The following is a 26,616-nucleotide window of genomic DNA, read 5'->3' as shown; positions in this document are numbered from 1 at the left end:
ACGTTCTTTAAGTGTGGAGGTACGGAAGTTAATCCTCAACTCTTCATTGTGTGTTTGTGTGTGTGGGGGGGGGGGGGGGGGGGAGGAGTGGTGAGTTAGAAAACTATGTGTTATTTAAGTGTGAATGACATAAGCCTCATGTCAATTTTTAACAGCTAACTACGAAGGATGGTTTTACGTATCGCCCATCTACTACTTTACGTTTGTATGGCCACTAGCTACATCAGGCCAATTCACGTTTGTATGGCCACTATTACATCAGGCCACTTCACGTTTGTATGGCCACTATTACATCAGGCCACTTCACGTTGGTATGGCCACTATTACATCAGTCCACTTCACGTTTGTATGGCCACTATTACATCAGGCCACTTCACGTTTGTATGGCCACTATTACATCAGTCCACTTCACGTTTGTATGGCCACTATTACATCAGGCCACTTCACGTTTGTATGGCCACTATTACATCAGTCCACTTCACGTTTGTATGGCCACTATTACATCAGGCCACTTCACGTTTGTATGGCCACTATTACATCAGGCCACTGTGTTTTGTCTCAATTTATTACCCCCCCCCCCCTCTCCCCACTAATCACAAAAGCCCAAACCTCCAATCCCTCTCTTCAACCCATACCATTGCGACATTGGGCAGCCCCTAGTACAGAACGAAGTCAATGTCAGGGGTTCCCAAAGCAAACGACAAGTTTTCTTGTTGTTTAGTTAAGTCAGGGAAATTTTTCTTGCACGGCCATGCGAAGACAAACTTCCTGTTCAATCTTTCTTCAAGTGTAGGCCTACTTCCTACAGGGACAATAGACAATCGTGTTTAAAACGTTTAGCATTATTTCTTAAGAGGGGGGGGGGATGAATGGGGTGGGGGGGGGGGGGGGTCCACAGCGTAATAAAGATGTATTTTAAAGTTGATTTGGTTAACAATAAACCAGTCTGTGTTAATATACATTCGATGGAGGGGGTGGGGTGGAAACGACTAAATTCAAGTGTTGCAGAACTGAGTAGTGGAACTTCCACTGGAATAACTTCTTCCATCAACTGACATCATGAAAAACATCTGTAAAAAAATATTATATGATTATTTTCAATGTATCTACACAATCACATTTTGTGTATGCCTCTTCAACCCAAAGGAAAACGATTAAAAAAACATTACTGTTAGTCTACTACTAGATACACTTAAGACGAAAGAGAACAAACAGACAAGAACATATTCCCCTGGGTCGACCTTTAGGTCCAACTGTTTAAAGTATTGAAAGCTTGAGCCATTCTACCCGTATAGTAGTCCGGTCTGTGGTTGTGTCTGCTGATTATGTGATACGTGATACAGCATACAGCTTACAGCATATAGCATACAGCATATGAACAAGTGCACGGTGTACTTAAAATTAGCAGAATAGTAAACATGGTTTTCAGTTAAAGTTGTGTTTATAAAATACTTCAGATTTGTAATGAGAACGTCGAAAGCTAACGATCTAGTTATTATTAAATTATATTTTTACCTTATTAATACTGTTGCTTAATAACATTTCACTATATACAGTACGGCAGGTGTAATATAATTTTTTTTCGCATGCATTATGACAAATATAACCTTTTTCACTCAAGTGGGTATAACATGGTAGTTTAATTACGACTAATGATCATTGTTTACGTCGATACGACAAAGTTAACGCTTCGCTGATTCCTTTAATTAACCTATTAATTTAAATCCCTGTTATGGAGGGGGGAGGAGGGGGGTGAGGATCTCACACGTGATCAGGTTCCAGGATTGGTTCAGCCAATCAAAACACGCCACGGTTATTGTGTTATTAGCAGGTGTGGCGCTACTGTCTTCATGCACCATTGAGAGCTGAGCGACCTAGCATTACTGACTGAACACTGCCTGATTCCTGACGTCAACAAAATGGGCGACTACTCTACAGTAGGGACAACTTGCATGATTGGGGGTTACCGAACTTTGCGTGCTGAATAGGTCAACAAACAAACAGGCGGGATTGTTTATGTGCTGGTGGGGAATGTCAAACGGCAGACAAGAAATCACAACACCGGTCGCTAGAGTGTAAACACTTTGGTTGACCGAGCTACTTAAGCGTGACGGCTAGTTCTTGCTGGATCTCGCGCGTCAGGACATTTGATCGTCTGCTTCAGGACATTTGATCGTCTGCTTCAGGAGTGAACAGAAGGCTAGGCTCACGTCTGCTGTATCATGCAGGGCCTCGCGCGGTTGAGGGAGTTTATCAATGGGATAAGAAATAAATTCAAACAAAAGTCTAGATCGGGTGAGTACATTCACATGCATGCTGTTTTTTTATGTTGGACTTCTAAGTTTATCTGTGAGCAAGAAATGAGAAAATCCTGTTTGTTTCTGGGTTTTTAAAATATTTAAACAAAATACCATTAGCGCTGCAGTGTACGAATAATTAACCGTTTTTTTTTTCAATTGAATCTTTGTTTTGCTAAGTTTCTTATAGTTTTTTGCCAGAAACTGAATTTGGACAATAATTAGCCAATCAATTACCGACAGCTTAATTTTGCCCATAAATGGTCAACACGCGATCAACAGCTTTTTCGATGTCTTGTATGACGAATGTCTCTTTTTTTAATTGGTGGGGGGGGGGGGGGGGATTAACGAAAAGGTTTTTACACATACTTAGTGATTGCCGAATTCATTGATCTATCTCTCTCTCTCTCTCTCTCTCTCTCTCTCTCTCTATATATATATATATATATATATATATATATATATATATATATATATATATATATATATATATATATATATATATATATATTGCGTGTGGTCCTGTATTGTTTTGCTCCGCCACTTACTATAATTTGCCAAAAGTAAAATTTGACCATTGTATAGAGAATATATTATTATTACCCCAAACCAGATAGTTCCAATATATATATTCAACCTTTTTGCCAAAAGCTGAATAACTCTGTATAGAAATATCTAGACTAGGTTTGCCGACTGTCAATACATTCGGTCACGCTTCAATGCATAAGATCGATAATCGAAGTACTGTTTAAAAAAAATTCAGTTTGAAACATTTGTTTGAATAAGGCTGGTAAGATCTGGCTTTTATACCTGTGTATTTCAGTGAATGTTTTTTTATATCGTCTCAATATCATTCTTTAACCAACTAAAAAATGTTTGGGGTTCTGGAGATTTAAAAATCTGGGTCTTCAATACACTAGTAAAACCTGTTATACTCTCTGGAGCAGAAACATGGAGAATAACTGCTATAACTAAAAAGAAAATACAATCATTTATAAAATCATGCCTCAGAAACATCCTTCGAATACGCTGGCCTAAAACCATCAGAAATGATGTTCTATGGCAACGGACAAATCAACTGCCAGTTGAAGTAGAGATCCTGCAGAGAAAATGGAAATGGATTGGCCACACACTCAGGAAGCCTGTATCCAGCATAACAAGACAGGCCCTCACCTGGAATCCACAGGGCAGGAGGAGGAGAGGCAGACCAAGAAAGACCTGGAGACGTGACCTGGAAGAAGACACCAAGAAGATTGGATACACCTGGGGTCAGTTGGAGAGACTAGCCCAGGACGTCTGGAAAGCTCTTGTCAGCGGCCTATGTCCCAGGAGGGACGACAGGTTAACCAACTCAACATATCTTGTTGACCAACTGTGGTCAAGTTAGATGGTAATGTTTACAATAAATTGGTATTAAATATAGTATCAACACAAGCGGCATATTGCTTACAATAGAATTATGTGTGTCGTATTCACACATACGGTTCTACACATGTTATTATCCTCAGGGTATAGAGGGGGGGGGGCGTAGAGGGAGGGGGCTCTGTTTTTTTTTTTCTGTTAAAAAAATTTGATAATTAGTTATGCTAAAACAACAATATGACTGACTTAATTACTAAGTTGTCATACACCATATTACTTAATTATCATAATTAAACATGGAATCGTGTCGAGTTTATTTTTCTCAACCTTAATTAGCAATTAAATATTTGAGGGTGTGGCGTGGTGGTGCGCACCCCTCCTCCGAGGCACGTCAACAGCCCCCCCCCCAACCACTACCTGACGAAATAGAAAAAAAAAGTTTTTATATAGAAAATAAATAAACCAGCAATTGCTCTCCTTCCCCCATGAAATTAAAATGAATCACCCCCACCCCCATGAAAACTACAAGTGCCTCTCTCTGAGAAAAATGTCTGATAAAACACAGTGAGTCGCCTAGCCACCTACCACGCCCCCCCACCCCCCACCCCCCCCATATCCCGTCACCGTGTGTAGAACACACATACTTTAGCTGTGTGTTGTGAGTTGTTTACAAGTTTTAATCACGTGGTTCACACGAAGACGAACAAATTCGCTTGTCAACTTGACTTGGACCAAACTTACATTATAAATCGGGGTTCTAGGCTATCGATTTTTTCGGTCTCATTCTATTTTTAAAGGTGCCACATTTGTGGTGGATGTTTTGATAACTGTAACTAAAACACGTTTAAAGTTGTTTTTTTTAGTTGTATTATGCTACTATGATTGGTAAATAGATACCACAGGATAAGTTCAAAATTTCCAGAATTACATTTAGAAGAGTTATGTGTGTTGGTTGGAGGTATGACAGTCTGAATAGCTCACTCTCACGCATAGGTGACAGTGTGATAGTGTAACAGTGTGATAGTGTGATGGTGTGATGGTGTGACGGTGTGATGGTGTTATAGTGTGATAGTGTGACAGTGTGACAGTGTGACAGTGTGACAGCGTGACAGCGTGAAAGTGTCATAGTGTGACAGCGTGACAGTGTGATAGTGTGACAGCGTGACGGTGTGATAGGGTGACAGCGTGACAGCGTGACAGCGTGAAAGTGTCACAGTGTGACAGCGTGATAGTGTGACAGTGTGACAGTGTGATAGTGTGACAGTGTGATAGTGTGACAGTGTGATAGTGTGACAGTGTGATAGTGTAACAGTGTGATTGTGTGACAGTGTGGTAGTGTGAAAGTGTGATAGTGTGACAGTGTGATAGTGTGATAGTGTGACAGTGTGATAGTGTAACAGTGTGATATTGTAACAGTGTCATAGTGTAACAGTGTGATAGTGTGACAGTGTGATAGTGTGACAGTGTGATAGTGTAACAGTTTGATAGTGTAACAGTGTGATAGTGTGATAGTGTGACGGTGTGATAGTGTGGTGGTGTGATAGTGTGATAGTGTGACAGCGTGATAGTGTAACAGTGTGATAGTGTGACAGTGTGATAGTGTGACAGTGTGATAGTGTGACAGTGTTATAGTGTGACAGTGTGACAGTGTGACAGGGATAGAGACTGCTCACCGGTCGTGGAGTTAGTAATGTTATGCGACGCATAGGATAACGGAGTCATAGGCGATGGGATACTCAAACACTCATGACGTCATAGGTGCTGTGTGACGCAAAACTTTATGGAACAGTGTTTCTTTTAGGCATCCCCCCCTCCCGAAGGACGTTTACCGCCAGCCCTTCCTCCCCCCACCCACCACACCCAATAAACTAAATATAAAAATATAATTTATAGAGAAAATATATACTTTTACCAGAGATCTCCCCCCCCCCCTCACCACCCGGAGGAAAAAAGTCTGAAAGAAACACGGTTATGGAGACAAAGGTACTCAGTGTTACTCTAAGACACCTCTTCGGGGGGGGGGGGGGGGGGGCTCCATAGTCTACGCCGCCCCCCCCCCCCCCCCCCCCCCCCCCCCCAACGAAATGTAATTTAAATCGAAAATATATACTTTTAACCGTGTCCCCCGTCGTCGTCCCCTCCGTTCCCGGAAATTTTAGTCCGCCTCCCCGAAAATTTTAAGTGCCCCCCCCCCCCCCCCCCCCCCCCCCACCCCCCCCCCCCCGCCTGGAGAAAAAAGTCTGGAAGAAACACTGTAGGTACTAGAAGACACAACCCATCATCGAGTCATAGAAAAAGCATCGTTGTTTTATCGCTCGTGTCTTACCACCGACCTTGACCTAGCCCGATGTCTACCTAAGTAGCTCGGTGAAGAGTTTAGTACTTAATAATGTGTGTACCATAGTGCGCATGAAGTGATGACGTCATTAAGTCGTGTTGATTCAGTCCGGCCGTAATTCGAGCATGTTTTGGTTCGATGGGAAATGTTGGATGTTGACGTCTTGGATGGGGGATGGGAGATTGACGTATTTTTGACAGAATGGGAAATTGACGTAGTCTGTTGTCAGGATGGGTTGTTTGGTGGTTATGGTGGGGGAGGGGGGGGGGGGGTGTTGTGAGGGTTGAATGTTGACGTTGCTTTATATCGCCATCGATGAAGTGTTCAAGTTGGTTGTTGGGGTTTCACAGGTGTATTGATATATGTGGGTTTTTGACTTGCTAGAGTTTATATCAGAGGTGGGTTTTTGACTTGCTAGAGTTTATATCAGAGGTGGGTTTTTGACTTGCTAGAGTTTATATCAGACGTGGGTTTTTGACTTGCTAGAGTTTATATCAGAGGTGGGTTTTTGACTTGCTAGAGTTTATATCAGAGGTGGGTTTTTGACTTGCTGGAATTTATATCAGAGATGGGTTTTTGACTTGCTAGAGTTTATATTAGAGGTGGTTTTTTGACTTGCTAGAATTTATATGATAGGTGGGTTTTTGACTAAATTCAAATTTAGTTTTGTGCCTACATTTTTCTAACATCTGCGTTACGTGCTAGAAAGAAAATATGTTTAGTGTTAAAGAATAATCAGTAATGTGCTTATGTTGAGTCACAGAAAAAAACAACTGGGCAGAATTCTGTTGATTACCCACCCGGTCTATGTGTGTATGAAACAAGGCCTTCATGCCCTAAACACACACACACACACACCGTGTCACCAAAGGTCACTAAACACACACACCGTGTCACCAGAGGTCAGTCCCCAACACACTGTGTGAAACATACCAACAGATTCGTAGATCAACACACCAGGAAGTATATAACATGACACGTCGTTAACTGGGTTGTAGGCAAAACATTTACCTCAATGCCAAGGTCGCGAGAGAATATGTAGGTTAGACTTTGTTAAAGCAGTCAATACATTATTAAGTGTCGCATATTTCACACACACACCCTCTCCCCCAACCCGTCATTCAAACATCTCTGTAATTAACTGTTGAAATCATTTCTGTAATTAGACAAAATGTTTTATAAACATCCAAGGGTAGTTCTCACACGGCAGGCCTCAGTGGCGTAGGCAGGGGGGGGGGGGGGGTGCAAATCAAAAGTTTTCTCGGGGGACGGGGAGGGACGCTACGCCTCTGATATATACATTTATAATGAGGGAAAAAATTTGAACCCCCCCCCCTTCTTAAGACGATCCTGGCTACGCCACTGGCAGGCCTGTAGACAGCGTTTGTGTTAGGCTCTTGACACCTCAACTGAACACCATCTACAAATTTTACCAGATGTGTTTTCGCTTCTGTGAAGTTAGGCTAATTGCGGATAAGAGCAAAATATGCTACGGAGTCTACATTTTCAATTCGATTTTTTAAAATATAAAACATTCATATTAGTTCCATTATGAATGAACTAATATAGCTATAATAATAGAACAATGTATAAATAAAAGTTTGAAACTTACATAACAGGTTTTTATTAGTAGAGTTACAGAAAAGTTTGACTGCATTCCTACATTCAGGGTTATTAAATAGTTAATTTACCATTTTCTACAAGTTGGTGTATAGTCAGTGAACAACTATTTGCTATATTTATGTGTTATCTTCTGGCTAATAGTAGGCTAATTAACTAATTAACCCGACACACATTTCACACATGGGATGGGAAGTAACTGGTGTAAGGATTCGCTTGTTTCCACCAACTTCTCAAAAGTCAGCCCATGAGAAGAGACGGACAAACTGACCGAAGGACAGACAGACATCTAGACAGACAGTCCATGAGTAGTCACTGAGTCATCACATCCTAGTGACTCATTGACTCCATGAGTCTAGGTCACCGAGAGTCTAGGTCACCGAGATTTATTTCATTGAAATCTCCTAAACTTTGTATTAATGTTACCCAATCCGAAGGAATTCAACACAGTCAAAAATGTATTTCTATGCTAGGAACTAGGTCTATACCTAAATTTCTTTCAATCGTACAATTGACACATAAACATATGTGTAAGTTTGACAGCACTTATACAGTGCCTAACTCTATAATTAACAAAACTTAGCATAATTAACATGACATATTTCTATAATTTTTAATCTTTTCATGCATGACATTTTTCTATAAATCTGATTAACACTAAAGTTCACATCTTGAACTTGAAAATATTTATTTGCAATTTGATATCATTGGCGAAAAGTTAATCAATCGCATCGTATTTCTTAAACTTTGTCAAGGTTGTTTTTTTTTTCAATAAGTTTTCTAGCCCATCACCTTAACTTATATTTTTAACCCCTTCACCCCCTTCACCCCCTCCCCCAATACTTATAAAGCCGGAAGTTGTACGAGTGTATCTCACGACCATAAATAGCCTACGGTGACGCTAATCTGTGTCACCGTGTAGAGCACACGTCTCACCGCCGTGTTCACACGCTGGTCTACAAACATAGGCCGTGTTTGTCTAATAGCCAGGGATTTCCTTGCCGCAAACTATCATATCAAGCGACCCGGACTTCAGAATGTGATTTGATACTTGTGACAATGCCTTCATAATGTGATATGATCCTGCGTACTTACAGATGCGAATAGAATTTACCAGTAAACAAATGTGATTCTTTTGTGCTTTAAAAGTGCTGTTAAAACTTGTTTACACAAATCACTAGGACACACACTCATTTAAGGCACTGTCACACTGTCATTAACAACCCCCCCTCCCGACCATAAATCTCATATACTAGATAAATGGCCCGTTGAGGAAGGGTACAACGGGCGCTAGGCTGATAGTGCTGTCTCTTTTCTCTAAACTAAAACCAACCCACCCCCCCACACACCACCCCCACCCCACCACCCCACACCCCCACCCCCACAAACCACCCCCACCCCCCACCACCCCCACCCCAACCCCTCACCCCCACACACCACCCCCACCCCCCACCACACACCGCCCCCCACCCCCACCCCCCCCCCCCCAAAAAAAAACATGTCTACCGTCCCATTCAACGAAATATAATTATATACTTTTTCCAGTGTCCGCCCCCTCCCAGAAAATTCTACCCCCGCCCCCGAAAATTTCAAGTACCCCCACCCCTCTCCGGGGAGGAAAAAGTCTGAAAGAAACACTGAAACCAACCCACCCCCCACCCCCCCCCCACACCACCCCCCCCCCCACACTACCCCCCCACACACACACCACCCCCCACCCCACCCCTCCACCACCCCCCACCCCCCAAAAAAACATGTCTACCGTCCCATTCAACGAAATATAATTATATACTTTTTCCAGTGTCCGCCCCCTCCCAGAAAATTCTACCCCCGCCCCCGAAAATTTCAAGTACCCCCCACCCCTCTCCGGGGAGGAAAAAGTCTGAAAGAAACACTGAAACCAACCCACCCCCCCACACACCACCCCCACCCCCCCCACCCCCACACACCACCCCCCCCCACACACACACCCCCCACACCCCCCCACCCCCCCAAAAAAAAACATGTCTACCGTCCCATTGCAAGAAAACCACTTTTTAGATTAGACACATTAATTAGGCGGTAATTTTATTATAGAGTATCGATGAGGAAATTTCTTTTGAGTTGGGGAGGGGGGGGGGGGCTCAGACGTTCTTACGCGGGGGGTGGGGCTTCGCCCCTACCCGAAGAATTGTATGCAAGAAACTCTTCACGCAAACCATTTAGATTAGACAACATTTCCTTTTTAATTCAATGTTTACGCGATAATCAATGACGTCATATGACTGTGTGCACTCTCTGGTTTGAGATTATGTTCTACTCTGCGCTAAATGTGTCGACGTCATACTTCGTTTTTCGAAATACTATGCATGTTTTTAAATTGCTTGTGTTTTCTCTAGAGCGTTCTTGTCAGACAGAACGTTCTTGTCAGATAGACAGACAGACAGCGAAACTATTATTATAGACGAGAAAAATGGCCCGTTGAGGAAGGGTACAACGGGCGCTAGGCTGATAGTGCTGTCTCTTTTCTCTAAACTAAAACCAACCCACCCCCCCACACACATAACATAACAGGTTTTTATTAGTAGAGTTACAGAAAAGTTTGACTGCATTCCTACATTCAGGGTTATTAAATAGTTAATTTACCATTTTCTACAAGTTGGTGTATAGTCAGTGAACAACTATTTGCTATATTTATGTGTTATCTTCTGGCTAATAGTAGGCTAATTAACTAATTAACCCGACACACATTTCACACATGGGATGGGAAGTAACTGGTGTAAGGATTCGCTTGTTTCCACCAACTTCTCAAAAGTCAGCCCATGAGAAGAGACGGACAAACTGACCGAAGGACAGACAGACATCTAGACAGACAGTCCATGAGTAGTCACTGAGTCATCACATCCTAGTGACTCATTGACTCCATGAGTCTAGGTCACCGAGAGTCTAGGTCACCGAGATTTATTTCATTGAAATCTCCTAAACTTTGTATTAATGTTACCCAATCCGAAGGAATTCAACACAGTCAAAAATGTATTTCTATGCTAGGAACTAGGTCTATACCTAAATTTCTTTCAATCGTACAATTGACACATAAACATATGTGTAAGTTTGACAGCACTTATACAGTGCCTAACTCTATAATTAACAAAACTTAGCATAATTAACATGACATATTTCTATAATTTTTAATCTTTTCATGCATGACATTTTTCTATAAATCTGATTAACACTAAAGTTCACATCTTGAACTTGAAAATATTTATTTGCAATTTGATATCATTGGCGAAAAGTTAATCAATCGCATCGTATTTCTTAAACTTTGTCAAGGTTGTTTTTTTTTTCAATAAGTTTTCTAGCCCATCACCTTAACTTATATTTTTAACCCCTTCACCCCCTTCACCCCCTCCCCCAATACTTATAAAGCCGGAAGTTGTACGAGTGTATCTCACGACCATAAATAGCCTACGGTGACGCTAATCTGTGTCACCGTGTAGAGCACACGTCTCACCGCCGTGTTCACACGCTGGTCTACAAACATAGGCCGTGTTTGTCTAATAGCCAGGGATTTCCTTGCCGCAAACTATCATATCAAGCGACCCGGACTTCAGAATGTGATTTGATACTTGTGACAATGCCTTCATAATGTGATATGATCCTGCGTACTTACAGATGCGAATAGAATTTACCAGTAAACAAATGTGATTCTTTTGTGCTTTAAAAGTGCTGTTAAAACTTGTTTACACAAATCACTAGGACACACACTCATTTAAGGCACTGTCACACTGTCATTAACAACCCCCCCTCCCGACCATAAATCTCATATACTAGATAAATGGCCCGTTGAGGAAGGGTACAACGGGCGCTAGGCTGATAGTGCTGTCTCTTTTCTCTAAACTAAAACCAACCCACCCCCCCACACACCACCCCCACCCCACCACCCCACACCCCCACCCCCACAAACCACCCCCACCCCCCACCACCCCCACCCCAACCCCTCACCCCCACACACCACCCCCCACCCCCCACCACACACCGCCCCCCACCCCCACCCCCCCCCCCCCAAAAAAAACATGTCTACCGTCCCATTCAACGAAATATAATTATATACTTTTTCCAGTGTCCGCCCCCTCCCAGAAAATTCTACCCCCCGCCCCCGAAAATTTCAAGTACCCCCCACCCCTCTCCGGGGAGGAAAAAGTCTGAAAGAAACACTGAAACCAACCCACCCCCCACCCCCCCCCCCACACCACCCCCCCCCCCACACTACCCCCCCACACACACACCACCCCCCACCCCACCCCTCCACCACCCCCCACCCCCCAAAAAAACATGTCTACCGTCCCATTCAACGAAATATAATTATATACTTTTTCCAGTGTCCGCCCCCTCCCAGAAAATTCTACCCCCGCCCCCGAAAATTTCAAGTACCCCCACCCCTCTCCGGGGAGGAAAAAGTCTGAAAGAAACACTGAAACCAACCCACCCCCCCACACACCACCCCCACCCCCCCCACCCCCACACACCACCCCCCCCCCACACACACACCCCCCACACCCCCCCACCCCCCCAAAAAAAAACATGTCTACCGTCCCATTGCAAGAAAACCACTTTTTAGATTAGACACATTAATTAGGCGGTAATTTTATTATAGAGTATCGATGAGGAAATTTCTTTTGAGTTGGGGAGGGGGGGGGGGGCTCAGACGTTCTTACGCGGGGGGTGGGGCTTCGCCCCTACCCGAAGAATTGTATGCAAGAAACTCTTCACGCAAACCATTTAGATTAGACAACATTTCCTTTTTAATTCAATGTTTACGCGATAATCAATGACGTCATATGACTGTGTGCACTCTCTGGTTTGAGATTATGTTCTACTCTGCGCTAAATGTGTCGACGTCATACTTCGTTTTTCGAAATACTATGCATGTTTTTAAATTGCTTGTGTTTTCTCTAGAGCGTTCTTGTCAGACAGAACGTTCTTGTCAGATAGACAGACAGACAGCGAAACTATTATTATAGACGAGAAAAATGGCCCGTTGAGGAAGGGTACAACGGGCGCTAGGCTGATAGTGCTGTCTCTTTTCTCTAAACTAAAACCAACCCACCCCCCCACACACCACCCCCACCCCACCCCCCACCCCCACACACCACCCCCACCCCCACCACACACCACCCCCACCCCCACCCCCCACCACCCCCAACCCAACCCCTCAACCCCACACACCACCCCCACCCCCCACCACACACCCCCCCACCCCCACCCCTCACCCACACACACCACCCCCTACACACACCGCCCCCCCCACCCCCCACCCCCCCCCCCCCAAAAAAAAACATGTCTACCGTCCCATTCAACGAAATATAATTATATACTTTTTCCAGTGTCCGCCCCCTCCCAGAAAATTCTACCCCCGCCCCCGAAAATTTCAAGTACCCCCACCCCTCTCCGGGGAGGAAAAAGTCTGAAAGAAGCACTGAAACCAACCCCCCCCCCCACACACCACCCCCCACCCCCCCCACCCCCCCCCCCCCACACACCACCCCCCCACCCCCACCCCCCACACACACCACCCCCCCACCCCTCCACCACCCCCCACCCCAAAAAAAAAACATGTCTACCGTCCCATTCAACGAAATATAATTATATACTTTTTCCAGTGTCCGCCCCCTCCCAGAAAATTCTACCCCCGCCCCCGAAAATTTCAAGTACCCCCACCCCTCTCCGGGGAGGAAAAAGTCTGAAAGAAACACTGAAACCAACCCACACACCACACCCCACCCCCCCCACCCCCCCACACCACCCCCCCCCCACACCCCCCCCCCCCCCCCCCCCCAAAAAAAAAAAAAACATGTCTACCGTCCCATTGCAAGAAAACCACTTTTTAGATTAGACACATTAATTAGGCGGTAATTTTATTATAGAGTATCGATGAGGAAATTTCTTTTGAGTTGTGGAGGGGGGGGGGGCTCAGACGTTCTTACGCGGGGGGTGGGGCTTCGCCCCTACCCGAAGAATTGTATGCAAGAAACTCTTCACGCAAACCATTTAGATTAGACATTTCCTTTTTTTCAATGTTTACGCGATAATCAATGACGTCATTTTTAATCTTTTCATGCATGACATTTTTCTATAAATCTGATTAACACTAAAGTTCACATCTTGAACTTGAAAATATTTATTTGCAATTTGATATCATTGGCGAAAAGTTAATCAATCGCATCGTATTTCTTAAACTTTGTCAAGGTTGTTTTTTTTTTCAATAAGTTTTCTAGCCCATCACCTTAACTTATATTTTTAACCCCTTCACCCCCTTCACCCCCTCCCCCAATACTTATAAAGCCGGAAGTTGTACGAGTGTATCTCACGACCATAAATAGCCTACGGTGACGCTAATCTGTGTCACCGTGTAGAGCACACGTCTCACCGCCGTGTTCACACGCTGGTCTACAAACATAGGCCGTGTTTGTCTAATAGCCAGGGATTTCCTTGCCGCAAACTATCATATCAAGCGACCCGGACTTCAGAATGTGATTTGATACTTGTGACAATGCCTTCATAATGTGATATGATCCTGCGTACTTACAGATGCGAATAGAATTTACCAGTAAACAAATGTGATTCTTTTGTGCTTTAAAAGTGCTGTTAAAACTTGTTTACACAAATCACTAGGACTGGTAACATTTGATACTTTGATATCGCACTGAATATTACGTTACCTCAGTTCGCCGTTTTTATAGTGTATAGATCTATAGTTTTCAGTATTTCTGTTTCTAGATTCAAATTCAGTCAAGTTTGTGTTTTTTCCGATTTGTGCAGCAGAGTATATAGTCTAGATTGATAACGTTGGTTCTAGAGTTTGTCAGTAGTTCCCGAATTTGTCAATAGTTCCCGAGTTTGTCAATAGTTCCCGAGTTTGTCAATGGTTCCCGAGTTTGTCAATAGTTCCCGAGTTTGTCAGTAGTTCCCGAGTTTGTCGATAGTTCCCTAGTTCGTCAATAGTTCCCGAGTTTGTCTATAGTTCCCGAGTTTGTCAGTAGTTCCCGAGTTTATCTTTGATTCCCGAGTTTGTCATTGGTTCCCGAGTTTGTCTATAGTTCCCGAGTTTGTCTATAGTTCCCGAGTTTGTCAGTAGTTCCCGAGTTTATCTTTGATTCCCGAGTTTGTCATTGGTTCCCGATTGTATCATTGATTCCCTTGTGCTACCTATTCTTAAGATTGAGTTCCAGTAGATTCTATATCTGGTCCCATCCCTATGTAATTGTATTACGTAGCTCTCTGCTTAATTTCAGTGTAATTGTGAAAGTATCTGGTTAGATTCAGATATATCTGTATGCTTGATGTATCCGCATCATCCGTTTTCCATTTTTTTTAAAAATGTATTTGCTATGATAGCCCAAAGTTGGCCAAATCGCGAAGTGACTATTACCATGTCACAATGACCGGCCAATATCCGATGTGTTTTTTTATTTTTAATTATTACGGACATGCGCCAAACACTTGCGAAATGGCTTCAAGCGATCGGCCAAAGCCAGAATAAAAAACACCATGAGCAAAGTCTGTGTGTGTGTAGCAGTTGGATGATGAGGTAAGGAGTTAATATAAAGTGGTTCCGCTGGAAGAGTTACATTCCTGCAAGTTATTAATTGCTTGTCTTGCACAGGTTAACTAGCTGTGGTCAGATTTTCATTGGGTTATTTAGGTGCTTCTATTAGAGACACAGTGAAACAGGTTCTGTAGACTGTCCGGATTGTATACAGTGGCGTAGCAAGGTCGGGTGTCACCCGGTGCGGCACTTAATGGTGTCACCCCCCCAGCTACGCCTCTGCGTGTATACAATCATATATTTAAACGTCATTGTACCATAAAATAGATTTACGGCCCCTTGTATAATAGCACGGATAAATGATATATTCTCTCTATAACTGGTCTTGTATATCTTTTAGAGTAACTTGGATATAAGCCTACCATACGATATCAAAGGGTTATCTTAAGGTAGCTCATACACACACACACCCACACATAAAGTTCTGCACACGACATGACACACACACACACACTCATTTAAGGCACTGTCACACTGTCATTAACAACCCCCCCTCCCGACCATAAATCTCATATACTAGATAAATGGCCCGTTGAGGAAGGGTACAACGGGCGCTAGGCTGATAGTGCTGTCTCTTTTCTCTAAACTAAAACCAACCCACCCCCCCACACACCACCCCCACCCCACCACCCCACACCCCCACCCCCACAAACCACCCCCACCCCCCCACCACCCCCACCCCAACCCCTCACCCCCACACACCACCCCCCACCCCCCACCACACACCGCCCCCCACCCCCACCCCCCCCCCCCCAAAAAAAAACATGTCTACCGTCCCATTCAACGAAATATAATTATATACTTTTTCCAGTGTCCGCCCCCTCCCAGAAAATTCTACCCCCGCCCCCGAAAATTTCAAGTACCCCCCACCCCTCTCCGGGGAGGAAAAAGTCTGAAAGAAACACTGAAACCAACCCACCCCCCACCCCCCCCCCCCCACACCACCCCCCCCCCACACTACCCCCCCACACACACACCACCCCCCACCCCACCCCTCCACCACCCCCCACCCCCCAAAAAAACATGTCTACCGTCCCATTCAACGAAATATAATTATATACTTTTTCCAGTGTCCGCCCCCTCCCAGAAAATTCTACCCCCGCCCCCGAAAATTTCAAGTACCCCCCACCCCTCTCCGGGGAGGAAAAAGTCTGAAAGAAACACTGAAACCAACCCACCCCCCCACACACCACCCCCACCCCCCCACCCCCACACACCACCCCCCCCCCCCCCCCACACACACACCCCCCACACCCCCCCACCCCCCCAAAAAAAAAACATGTCTACCGTCCCATTGCAAGAAAACCACTTTTTAGATTAGACACATTAATTAGGCGGTAATTTTATTATAGAGTATCGATGAGGAAATTTCTTTTGAGTTGGGGAGGGGGGGGGGGGGGCTCAGACGTTCTTACGCGGGGGGTGGGGCTTCGCCCCTACCCGAAGAATTGTATGCAAGAAACTCTTCACGCAAACCATTTAGATTAGACAACATTTCCTTTTTAATTCAATGTTTACGCGATAATCAATGACGTCATATGACTGTGTGCACTCTCTGGTTTGAGATTATGTTCTACTCTGCGCTAAATGTGTCGACGTCATACTTCGTTTTTCGAAATACTATGCATGTTTTTAAATTGCTTGTGTTTTCTCTAGAGCGTTCTTGTCAGACAGAGCGTTCTTGTCAGATAGACAGACAGACAGCGAAACTATTATTATAGACGAGAAAAATGGCCCGTTGAGGAAGGGTACAACGGGCGCTAGGCTGATAGTGCTGTCTCTTTTCTCTAAACTAAAACCAACCCACCCCCCCACACACCACCCCCACCCCACCCCCCACCCCCACACACCACCCCCACCCCCACCACACACCACCCCCACCCCCACCCCCCACCACCCCCAACCCAACCCCTCAACCCCACACACCACCCCCCACCCCCCACCACACACCCCCCCACCCCCACCCCTCACCCACACACACCACCCCCTACACACACCGCCCCCCCACCCCCCACCCCCCCCCCCCCCCCCAAAAAAAAACATGTCTACCGTCCCATTCAACGAAATATAATTATATACTTTTTCCAGTGTCCGCCCCCTCCCAGAAAATTCTACCCCCGCCCCCGAAAATTTCAAGTACCCCCCACCCCTCTCCGGGGAGGAAAAAGTCTGAAAGAAGCACTGAAACCAACCCACCCCCCCCCACACACCACCCCCCACACACACCACCCCCCCCACCCCTCCACCACCCCCCACCCCAAAAAAAAAAACATGTCTACCGTCCCATTCAACGAAATATAATTATATACTTTTTCCAGTGTCCGCCCCCTCCCAGAAAATTCTACCCCCGCCCCCGAAAATTTCAAGTACCCCCACCCCTCTCCGGGGAGGAAAAAGTCTGAAAGAAACACTGAAACCAACCCACACACCACACCCCACCCCCCCCCACCCCCCCACACCACCCCCCCCCCCACACCCCCCCCCCCCCCCCCCAAAAAAAAAAAAAAACATGTCTACCGTCCCATTGCAAGAAAACCACTTTTTAGATTAGACACATTAATTAGGCGGTAATTTTATTATAGAGTATCGATGAGGAAATTTCTTTTGAGTTGTGGAGGGGGGGGGGCTCAGACGTTCTTACGCGGGGGGTGGGGCTTCGCCCCTACCCGAAGAATTGTATGCAAGAAACTCTTCACGCAAACCATTTAGATTAGACAACATTTCCTTTTTTTCAATGTTTACGCGATAATCAATGACGTCATTTTACTGTGTGCACTTTCCGCCTTGAGATTATGTTCTACTCTACGCTAAATGTGTCGACGTCATATTTCGTTTTTCGAATTACTGTGCATGTTTTTATTTTGCTTGTGTTTTCTCTAGAGCGTTCTTGTCAGACAAAGCGTTCTTGTCAGATAGACAGACAGACAGCGAAACTATTAGTATTAATTCACTGATAGTGTGTGATAGCCCATTTTGTTTTTATCTTGAATGCTAGTATCGCTGTAAATGTTGGTAATTACAGTCTATTCTATAACTCGACACGTTGTTGTATACAGCTTTAAACCGAACAAGGAAGACGATTCGCCGTTTACTGATTAGCGTTCCCCCTTATAATAGTTTATTTTTAGTTTACATTTTAAAAGCACCCCCCCCCCTAACATTGGTTGAAATGTTGATTAGGTCTACTAGGTCTACTAGAATGTTCTGGGCCGTTGATTTAACTTTCCTGTGTCGGGTTCGTTCAACCATGACGCAGAGTCTAACAAACCACCTGAGCTTTACTCGACGTGTTTTTTTTTTACTTTCTGGTATACGAAGTATAGGCGGAGTATTGTACCCGTGGAAAACGAAATCTTCACAAATCTCAACGGTTTACTCCTCCGTGAGTCGGAAAAAACATAGTTAGGCCCTACATAAGTAGGCCGTATAGTAGCTTAAAGGCCTACACAGAACGTGTTATAAAATTGAAATGGCTGTTTGCTCTGATCTAGAAAGTACTAAACGGGCAATTTTGATTAGAACATCTTTGCTGTAGTACTAGATATCTAATTCAGGTAGGACTAGTGTTATCATTGAGGTACTGTCCTACTTTACTAGGGACCCTCCACTTGAACTGGACCCCACTACCCTACTCTACCTGCCCCCTAACATTACATGCACCCCTTCTACCTTACCCTACATTACCTGTACCCCCCTACCCTACCCTACTCTACCTGCCCCCCCCCCCCCCCTAACATTACATGCACCCCTTCTACCTTACCCTACATTACCTGTACCCCCCCTACATTACCTGTACCCCCCCCCCCCCAACATTACCTGTACCCCCCCCCCCCAACATTACCTGTACCCCCTACCCTACATTACCTGTACCCCCTACCCTACTTTACCTGCCCCCCTACATTACCTGTACCCCCTACCCTACTTTACCTGCCCCCCCTACATTACCTGCACCCCCCCTACCCCCTACATTACCTGTACCATCCCTACCCCCCTACATTACCTGTACCCCCTACCCATCTGTACCCCCTACCCATCTGTACCTGATACTGACACACAATCCTGTTGTTTACACCACTAGCTAAAGTCTAAGACTCCCAAAAACTTGATACCAGTACTTTGGTCTATAGTGTTTTAAAAACTTGATATCAGTACTTTGGTCTATAGTGTTTTAAAAACTTGATACCAGAACTTTGGTCTATTGTGCCTATCTTTTCCAGCCATCAGTCAAGGTTAAGAAGACGGGAGATGATATTCTTCCTGTTGTATATTTCATTCAACGTGTTCAACACACATCTACAACGTTGTACTGATGTTTTTATATTTCATTCAACGTGTGCAACACACATCTACAACGTTGTACTGATGTTTTTATATTTCATTCAACGTGTTCAACACACATCTACAACGTTGTACTGATGTTTTTATCCATGTAGGCCTAAAGTAGTATTACAAAAAATATGGCCTTACCACCGTTTATTTTAAAGTACCATCTTGTCTTTTTCCACTGATACACTTAGTCTTAGTTTGATCTTTCTGGTTGATACACGTGTTAGTAGCGACATCGCCTGGGAATTAGTCTGACATTATGATTTAATTTATTGCAAATATACTGGGGCATTGAGATGCTGACATGTGGAATTAATGATATGTGGGACCTACTGACACGTGGATTTACTGACACGCGGACCTTCGATTTTTAAATCGTGACATGAAACTGCAAGCTGCAGGAATCTTCGTCTTTTCCCTCCATGCCCAAGACACACAAAGCCGCCACAGAAAGTTCCCTTCACATGTGTCTGTCTCTGGCGACTATCATGACCCACCCAGCATCATGTTTTTTTTTTCAATGACTTCTGAAGCTGCTTTCGTTTACATCTCTCCTAATAATCTATCATTGCTGATGATGTTAAGCCAGCGGATGCCTTAGAACACGCTATTTATTTCGATAAAATCCATCGATATTCTGGTGGCGGTTGTTGCTTTCCAGCATTTACTGCCATACAGTAAGACGCTAAGGACATTACTCTTGTAAAGTCTGCGTTAAAATTTGGTCTTGGAGATTTTGCTCGATTGACATATTGTTTGTATGGCTGAAAAGGAGTGTTTGGCTTTAAAGAAGCGTGTTTTAATTTCAGCGGTACGGTCTCATTTATAATTGAAAATGCTTCCTTATTATGTGAAATATTTTACTTCCTCTACTTGTGATTTGTTTAATTAAATAGATTATTCGAAAGTTTTTTTTTTCTTTTTAATTAATGAATTTGCTTTTATTGGTGTTTATTTCTGTTCAGTTTTTCTTGCGTGTCTGTTTTACTGTTAGCTATGTGAGTAATGACGGTTATGTCGTCTGCAAAATTGAGGTCCTCAAGGAATTTTCACACGCAATACATGTCACATACACTCACGAACATACATCCACACACACCGATCCCCTCGTCACACACACACCGACCCTCTTACCACACACACACCGACCCTCTTACCACACACACCGACCATCTTCCCATCTTCCTCTCACAAACACCCATTGAGAGTTCCCCTACCAAAGCAGGAACCTAAACCAACCAAGCGTGACCACTTCAGGTAGCCTAGGATCAGAATACCATGAGGTACATCCGGCATCAAATTTCCCCACACAACAGTCTGTCATGTTTTTTATTTCTGTAAATCTAGAACATTCTATAAAGATAAGGATTTTCCGACATTTTGTTTTCTAAGTTCCGCCTTTTTCAGATCCGCATAGTGATCTCGCTTTGTTGAAAAAATTAAATGATTTATGTTAACATATGTCATGTTTAGCGACGTAATGTTAACATAAGTCATGTTTGGCGACGTAATGTTAACATAAGTCATGTTTGGCGACGTAATGTTAACATAAGGCGTGTTTGGCGACGTAATGTTAACATAAGACATGTTTGGCGATGTAATGTTAACATAAGTCATGTTTGGCGACGTAATGTTAACATAAGACATGTTTGGTGACGTAATGTTAACATAAGTCATGTTTGGCGACGTAATGTTAACATAAGTCATGTTTGGCGACGTAATGTTAACATAAGTCATGTTTGGCGACGTAATGTTAACATAAGTCGTGTTGGGCGACGTAATGTTAACATAAGTCATGTTTGGCGAAGTAATGTTAACATAAGTCATGTTTGGCGACGTATTTCTCAAGAGCAGCCTCGTGGTTGACTCATTAATTAGTCATACGACTAATTACGGTACTGAACACATTCATATGTATACATTGAGGTTATTTTAATACACAGTTTAATTAGTTTTTGTTCATTAGGCTGGGGTAACCACATACAAAAAATGTATACATTTAGGTGAAAGGTTAAAATATATTGTTTCCCACCCTCCCCTCACCCAAAGCATACTAATTAACATTCTAGCACAGTGTATAGTATAGGTAGCTGTCTCACAAAATTTTACTGAACAGAAACTTCATAATTTTTTTTTTTTACAATTAGCCTGTAATTTGAAACCGTGTGCAGCTAGAGGTAGTATGTGTAAGTCTTACAACACAAGTTCATTCTATAAAGTACATACGAACACCCCCACACACACCTTTGTCTTTACTGTTTGTTTTCTGCAACCGTTGCTGTGTTCATACGATTTCTAACAGATAAGGATTTTGTTAGTTTTGTGGCGTAAATCTAATCTAGTCAACCGTGTTTTAGTAATGTACCCTGCTGTGACCCCCCCCCCCTGCTCCATAAGTAGATCAGTGCTTTATCCGCCTCTAGATAGTACCGTGTGTTTAGCGTTGCTACATCCGCCTCTAGATAATACCGTGTGTTTAGCGTTGCTACATCCACCTCTAGATAGTACCGTGTGTTTAGCGTTGCTACATCCGCCTCTAGATAGTACCGCGTGTTTAGCGTTGCTACATCCACCTCTAGATAGTACCGTGTGTTTAGCGTTGCTACATGTATCCAGTACATGAGTTATCTATTGGATGTGTAATCTGAAATAGTTCTTTCGCACATTTTAGTGTCTGGAGATCCAATGTTTGTGTGATATGTTTGATAATTAAATTGCTATCATATGATCTTAGTATTAGCAAGACGATATGCGTCCTTATCAGTTATTAATTTCTATGTTTACTCTATCGTTTAGTCCAGTCCTCTACAAAACTGTGCCACGACACTTAGCATTCGCTTAAACTCACGTGACTTTCTAATCTAAATCCTCTGATCATAGCAGGAACGAATTAAATCTTAAGTGACAATTAACTAATTAATTAATCAGATTTTTCACTTACATAATCAGCACAACGTTGATTTGTGTTAAGACATTAATTAATTAATGACTTAAGGATGTTCTGTGTCAAATAAATTGTCACATTTCACACCATGGGAGGAAAGAACTCACGCCCAGAGAAAAACAAGGTCAAAACTTCCGGTCAGTTGGGTGAGTACATGTCCGTTTCATGTTTGACCCGTGTGTTGGTGACCCGTGTGTTGACTGACCCGTGTATTGGTGACCGGTGTGTTGACTGACCCCACTGACCCGCGTATTGGTGACCGGTGTGTTGACTGACCCCACTGACCCGTGTATTGGTGACCGGTGCGTTGACTGACCCGTATGTGGACTGACCCGTGTGTTAACCAACCCGTGTGTTAACCAACCCGTGTGTCGACTGACCCGTGTGTGGACTGACCCGTGTATCGACTGACCCGTGTGTGGACTGACCCGTGTAATGGTGACCCGTGTATCGACTGACCCGTCATATAACAGCGTGTGGACCAGACACAGCGTCTTGGCCTGAAGGTCAGGAGACTTAAGGTTAATGTTTTGAAGGGTTAAATGTCATATCCTAGGAAACAAAAGGTCATTGTGTAAGAGGTGAAAGGTTAACCTACTAGCAAATCAAGTTCCTTGGCTTTAAGATTCGATGAACATCAAGTGGTCTTTAGTAAAACAAAAACTCGAGAAATCACGTGATCTGATCTAATTGCCTCTTAATCACTTAATTAATGAAACTGGGATGTTGGTACTTACTCGGGCTCTCTACCAGGACTTTCTCTCTGTATCTTACTCAAACTAACCCTAAGCTAACTACACGTGCACATCTTATCTAGTCCGTAAAGCTTCATTTAAAACCTAAATTTGTTCCCAACAATCATGAACGTGTCCCAGGATGTAAACCAACTCTAACCACACCCACAGGAGATCCTTGATTGGGCCTTACCTCACTGTTTGAGAACCTTGAATTAATCAAGTGGATCTGATATAGCTAGCTAAATGGACGTTGTCATATTTACTGACCAACTACTGTGGTGAATTTACTTGTATTGTATCAATTAAACTTTTCATTTGGTTTCACGTGCTTGCTTAAATATGATCTTTACCTTGATCTGCTAGCAGGCTACTTTAACTATAACTATTTAAAATTGCCTGTATTCTTTAACTAGAACACTTAGTTTGAACTGTCTAATTTCTTACTAAACATGTAGCTATATCTAGCCTAGAATTCATATCTCCTAATCAACTCCATTCAAAATCTACTTCCTTGTTTAATTAAATCCTGAAAAACTATTCAACTTCAACCTCTTTTCTCCCTTTAGCTTAAAAAATATTTAATGTTTCTTTCCCTTTAACTCCTTCATAAGAATTAGACCCATTTGTCTCCCTTTAAAATAAATTATTGTGTTTCTCACCAAGTAAACCCCTCATAACTATTTGTTTTGACTCCGTGTAAATGTAAACACGTTCTAACTAATAAACGTGTTTGTCTCCCTTACACCAGAGTGCAGCTTTATGATGTCCCTCTTACAAAACTACCTAACGTACGTGTCTCACTCTAAAAACTGTTTAACTCGATTGCTTCCCTTATTTCCAGATTCACCGGCCACCTCTGTAGCATCAGCGACCTCTGACCCCGTCCAGTCAACAGACGACTCCCCGTCCCCGGGGATAGGCGAGTACGACAACGCAAGCAGCATCCTACATCAACAGAAAGTGTCGGCGGCCCGACAGCGGCAGCACCAGTACGAGGAGATAGTCCTACCCGACGACGACAAAACACCGACAATCGTCACGGACGACAGACACGCGGCCGTCGCGGAAACAAGTTCGGTGAATAAAAGTTCGAAGTCAGCTGAAGACAAAGATAAGAAAAAAGAGAAAAATGGAAGAAAGAAAGAAAAAACTAAAGATAAAACTAAAGAGAAAAGTAAAGCAGACCCTAGTGTGGAGGTTTCAGAGTCTGATGCGACAGTATACACTAACGTGGCAGCTGTGAGTAAACCTACAGCTCCCAGTGATGATGTGGATGTTGGAGATGTTTATGCTCAGCCAGACAAGAAGAAGAAAACAAAAAATAAACTCAAGGAGGTGAGTACTGTCATGGCTAGTTTAGTTTCCCTTACACCTGGTGGTTGTTGTGGCAGGTGAAGTAGGGTTTACCTGTTTATGTGATCTCAGTGTGGTCCGCACCATTACCGCCTTTACTTTCCCCAAAGTGAGTCAGGTACCCATAAGAGCTGGATGAAATCAGGTACATCCTGTAGACTTGAACTCTATACACTAGGGTTAGCAGTTATGCCTCTACATCCTGACCACGATGTGACAGTGTAATGGTTGGTCCTATCTAGGACATCTGCCTGCAGGACAGTCATTTTCTGAGCCTGTTGTCTGGTAGGACAATTGTCCTGTAGCACAACTGTCCTAGCTAGTTCAAGTCCCAAGTAGTCACCTAATGACTAACCTGCTTAAAAAACACACCCATCAGAGTTGGGTAGAATAATTATTGTATGTAATTATTTGTTTGGGATTCGAACTTGAGACTTTTGGGTTAGTACCCGACCATACATTGTTATCTTGTAATTGATTTAACAGAACACGTTCAATAAATCCCCACAGAATGTATTGAACTGTGTCTTACAGTTTATCCTATTTGTTTTATCCCCAGGATAAGCCTACATTGAACTACATTGAAGTGGAGATAATCCCAAATAAGACAAAGAGCCCTGAGGTAATCCCAGCTAAGACAAAGAGCCCCAACTCGTATTCCCCTACACAGTATTCAAACGTTGTACCGCAAAATGGGAAGATGGTCGTACAGTAAGGGAAACATCCAGCCAATGTTCAAATATCTTCTAAATATATTGGCAAAAGTGGGTTAAAAACTTGAGTTCTTAAAAAAGTTGGTACGCAAAGGTTATCAAGATTTTTGGACACTGTGTGGGAAATAAACGCACAATGTTAAAACAGATCTGTAAAAACATGGAACATGTTGACAATGTATGAGCAACATTGAAAAGAGTACAAGCATTGGAGCGCAGGCAAGATATTTGAAAATGTTGATAAACATACTAAAATATTCCCAGGGCAAAACTTTGTTCAAAGTCCAACAATGATGGATGTACTTAAACGAGAGATTTCTCTTGCTTAACTGGCATCTGTGTGGTACAGTTTTTTATTGATACATTTTATTAAATTATTTAAAAAACATGTTTTAGATGGCCTTAACTTACAACTGTTATTCATGCATTTTTTTTGCTATGTTTTGTATGTAAAGTATTCATATCATACACTCTGTACATACATTCATTAATTGAACAGCTGAGAGTTTGTGTTGTGTCCGGATAATTTTCAAAGTATCAAAGTTTGACGTTTGTATTAAATTTTAAATGATGTGAGCAGTTGTGTAATAGGTCCAATTATTCGTTGTGGTTAGGTTAGACATTTGTTCTTTGTTGTATTTTGTTGCTAGACCATGTTTATTTACTAGCAGTATTTCTTGTTAAATCCAAATATCTGAAGAGTTTCCACCTGAAAGAAATTATTTGAATGTTGCACATTTGCACATAGATATCAGAATATTCTGAGCACCACTTGTAGCTGGTGAACTATGTGCTGCCCCCCCCCCCCCCCTGCACAGTGATATCAAGTGCTGACCATAGTGTAATGGTGGATTACCATCTCATGAATAGCGGCTGATTCTTGAGTAACATTGGAACAGCTTACAGACTTCAACATTTTTTTTTGTTTGAATAAAAATGTTTCATCTTCATGCATTCATATCTCTAAACTAAAGGGAGGTAACATTAATTATAATTCTTGTGTATATGTTTAAACATTTCTCACAGTAACTCAATAGCATCTTTAATTTAAGTCTGATGTAACTTGATGCCTGTTGATTAGTAAATCTAAATAAAATGTGACTATATGACTGGGGGCTAATGTATTTTTATTTTTAAAATACCACTATTGATTATGAAATTGAAGACCTGTTGTTTTAAGTATGTGTGTGTATTTGGAGATGCTACACACCTACTTTATCCACATCATAAAGTCGACTGACTACCTATCTTAGACAAAGCCAGATCAAGAGTTTGAAATCTAACATCCCTTCCTGTGTTAGTGGTCATCTGAAGCTGGTCCTCCTTTTCCCCACGCTACTG

The 26,616-nt window shown here is 43.1% G+C and overlaps 1 protein-coding gene across 6 annotated transcripts; it reads left to right on the top strand.

Moving 5' to 3' along the window:
* The first annotated feature begins 1,866 nt into the window (after positions 1–1,866).
* On the top strand, positions 1,867–26,384 carry LOC131932289 (uncharacterized). Of its 6 annotated transcripts, none has more exons than XM_059289163.1 (4): positions 14,008–14,203; positions 22,412–22,618; positions 24,051–24,544; positions 25,122–26,384. In XM_059289163.1, exons 2-4 carry the CDS (start codon positions 22,561–22,563, stop codon positions 25,275–25,277), a joined length of 708 nt encoding a protein of 235 aa, XP_059145146.1. In that variant the 5' UTR covers positions 14,008–14,203; positions 22,412–22,560; the 3' UTR covers positions 25,278–26,384. The 6 variants fall into 6 exon arrangements, with proteins under 6 accessions (XP_059145140.1, XP_059145146.1, XP_059145145.1 ...); XM_059289162.1 differs by having other exon boundaries at positions 22,409–22,618; XM_059289160.1 differs by having other exon boundaries at positions 22,325–22,618.
* Positions 26,385–26,616: the final 232 nt, after the last annotated feature.

Source organism: Physella acuta, unplaced genomic scaffold (assembly GCF_028476545.2).
Source record: "Physella acuta isolate Inbredline_101_S28 unplaced genomic scaffold, ASM2847654v3 ptg002131l, whole genome shotgun sequence".
Taxonomy (NCBI): domain Eukaryota; kingdom Metazoa; phylum Mollusca; class Gastropoda; family Physidae; genus Physella; species Physella acuta.
The sequence above is the reverse complement of the archived record's forward strand: the minus strand, read 5'-3'. Positions and strand labels throughout refer to the sequence as shown.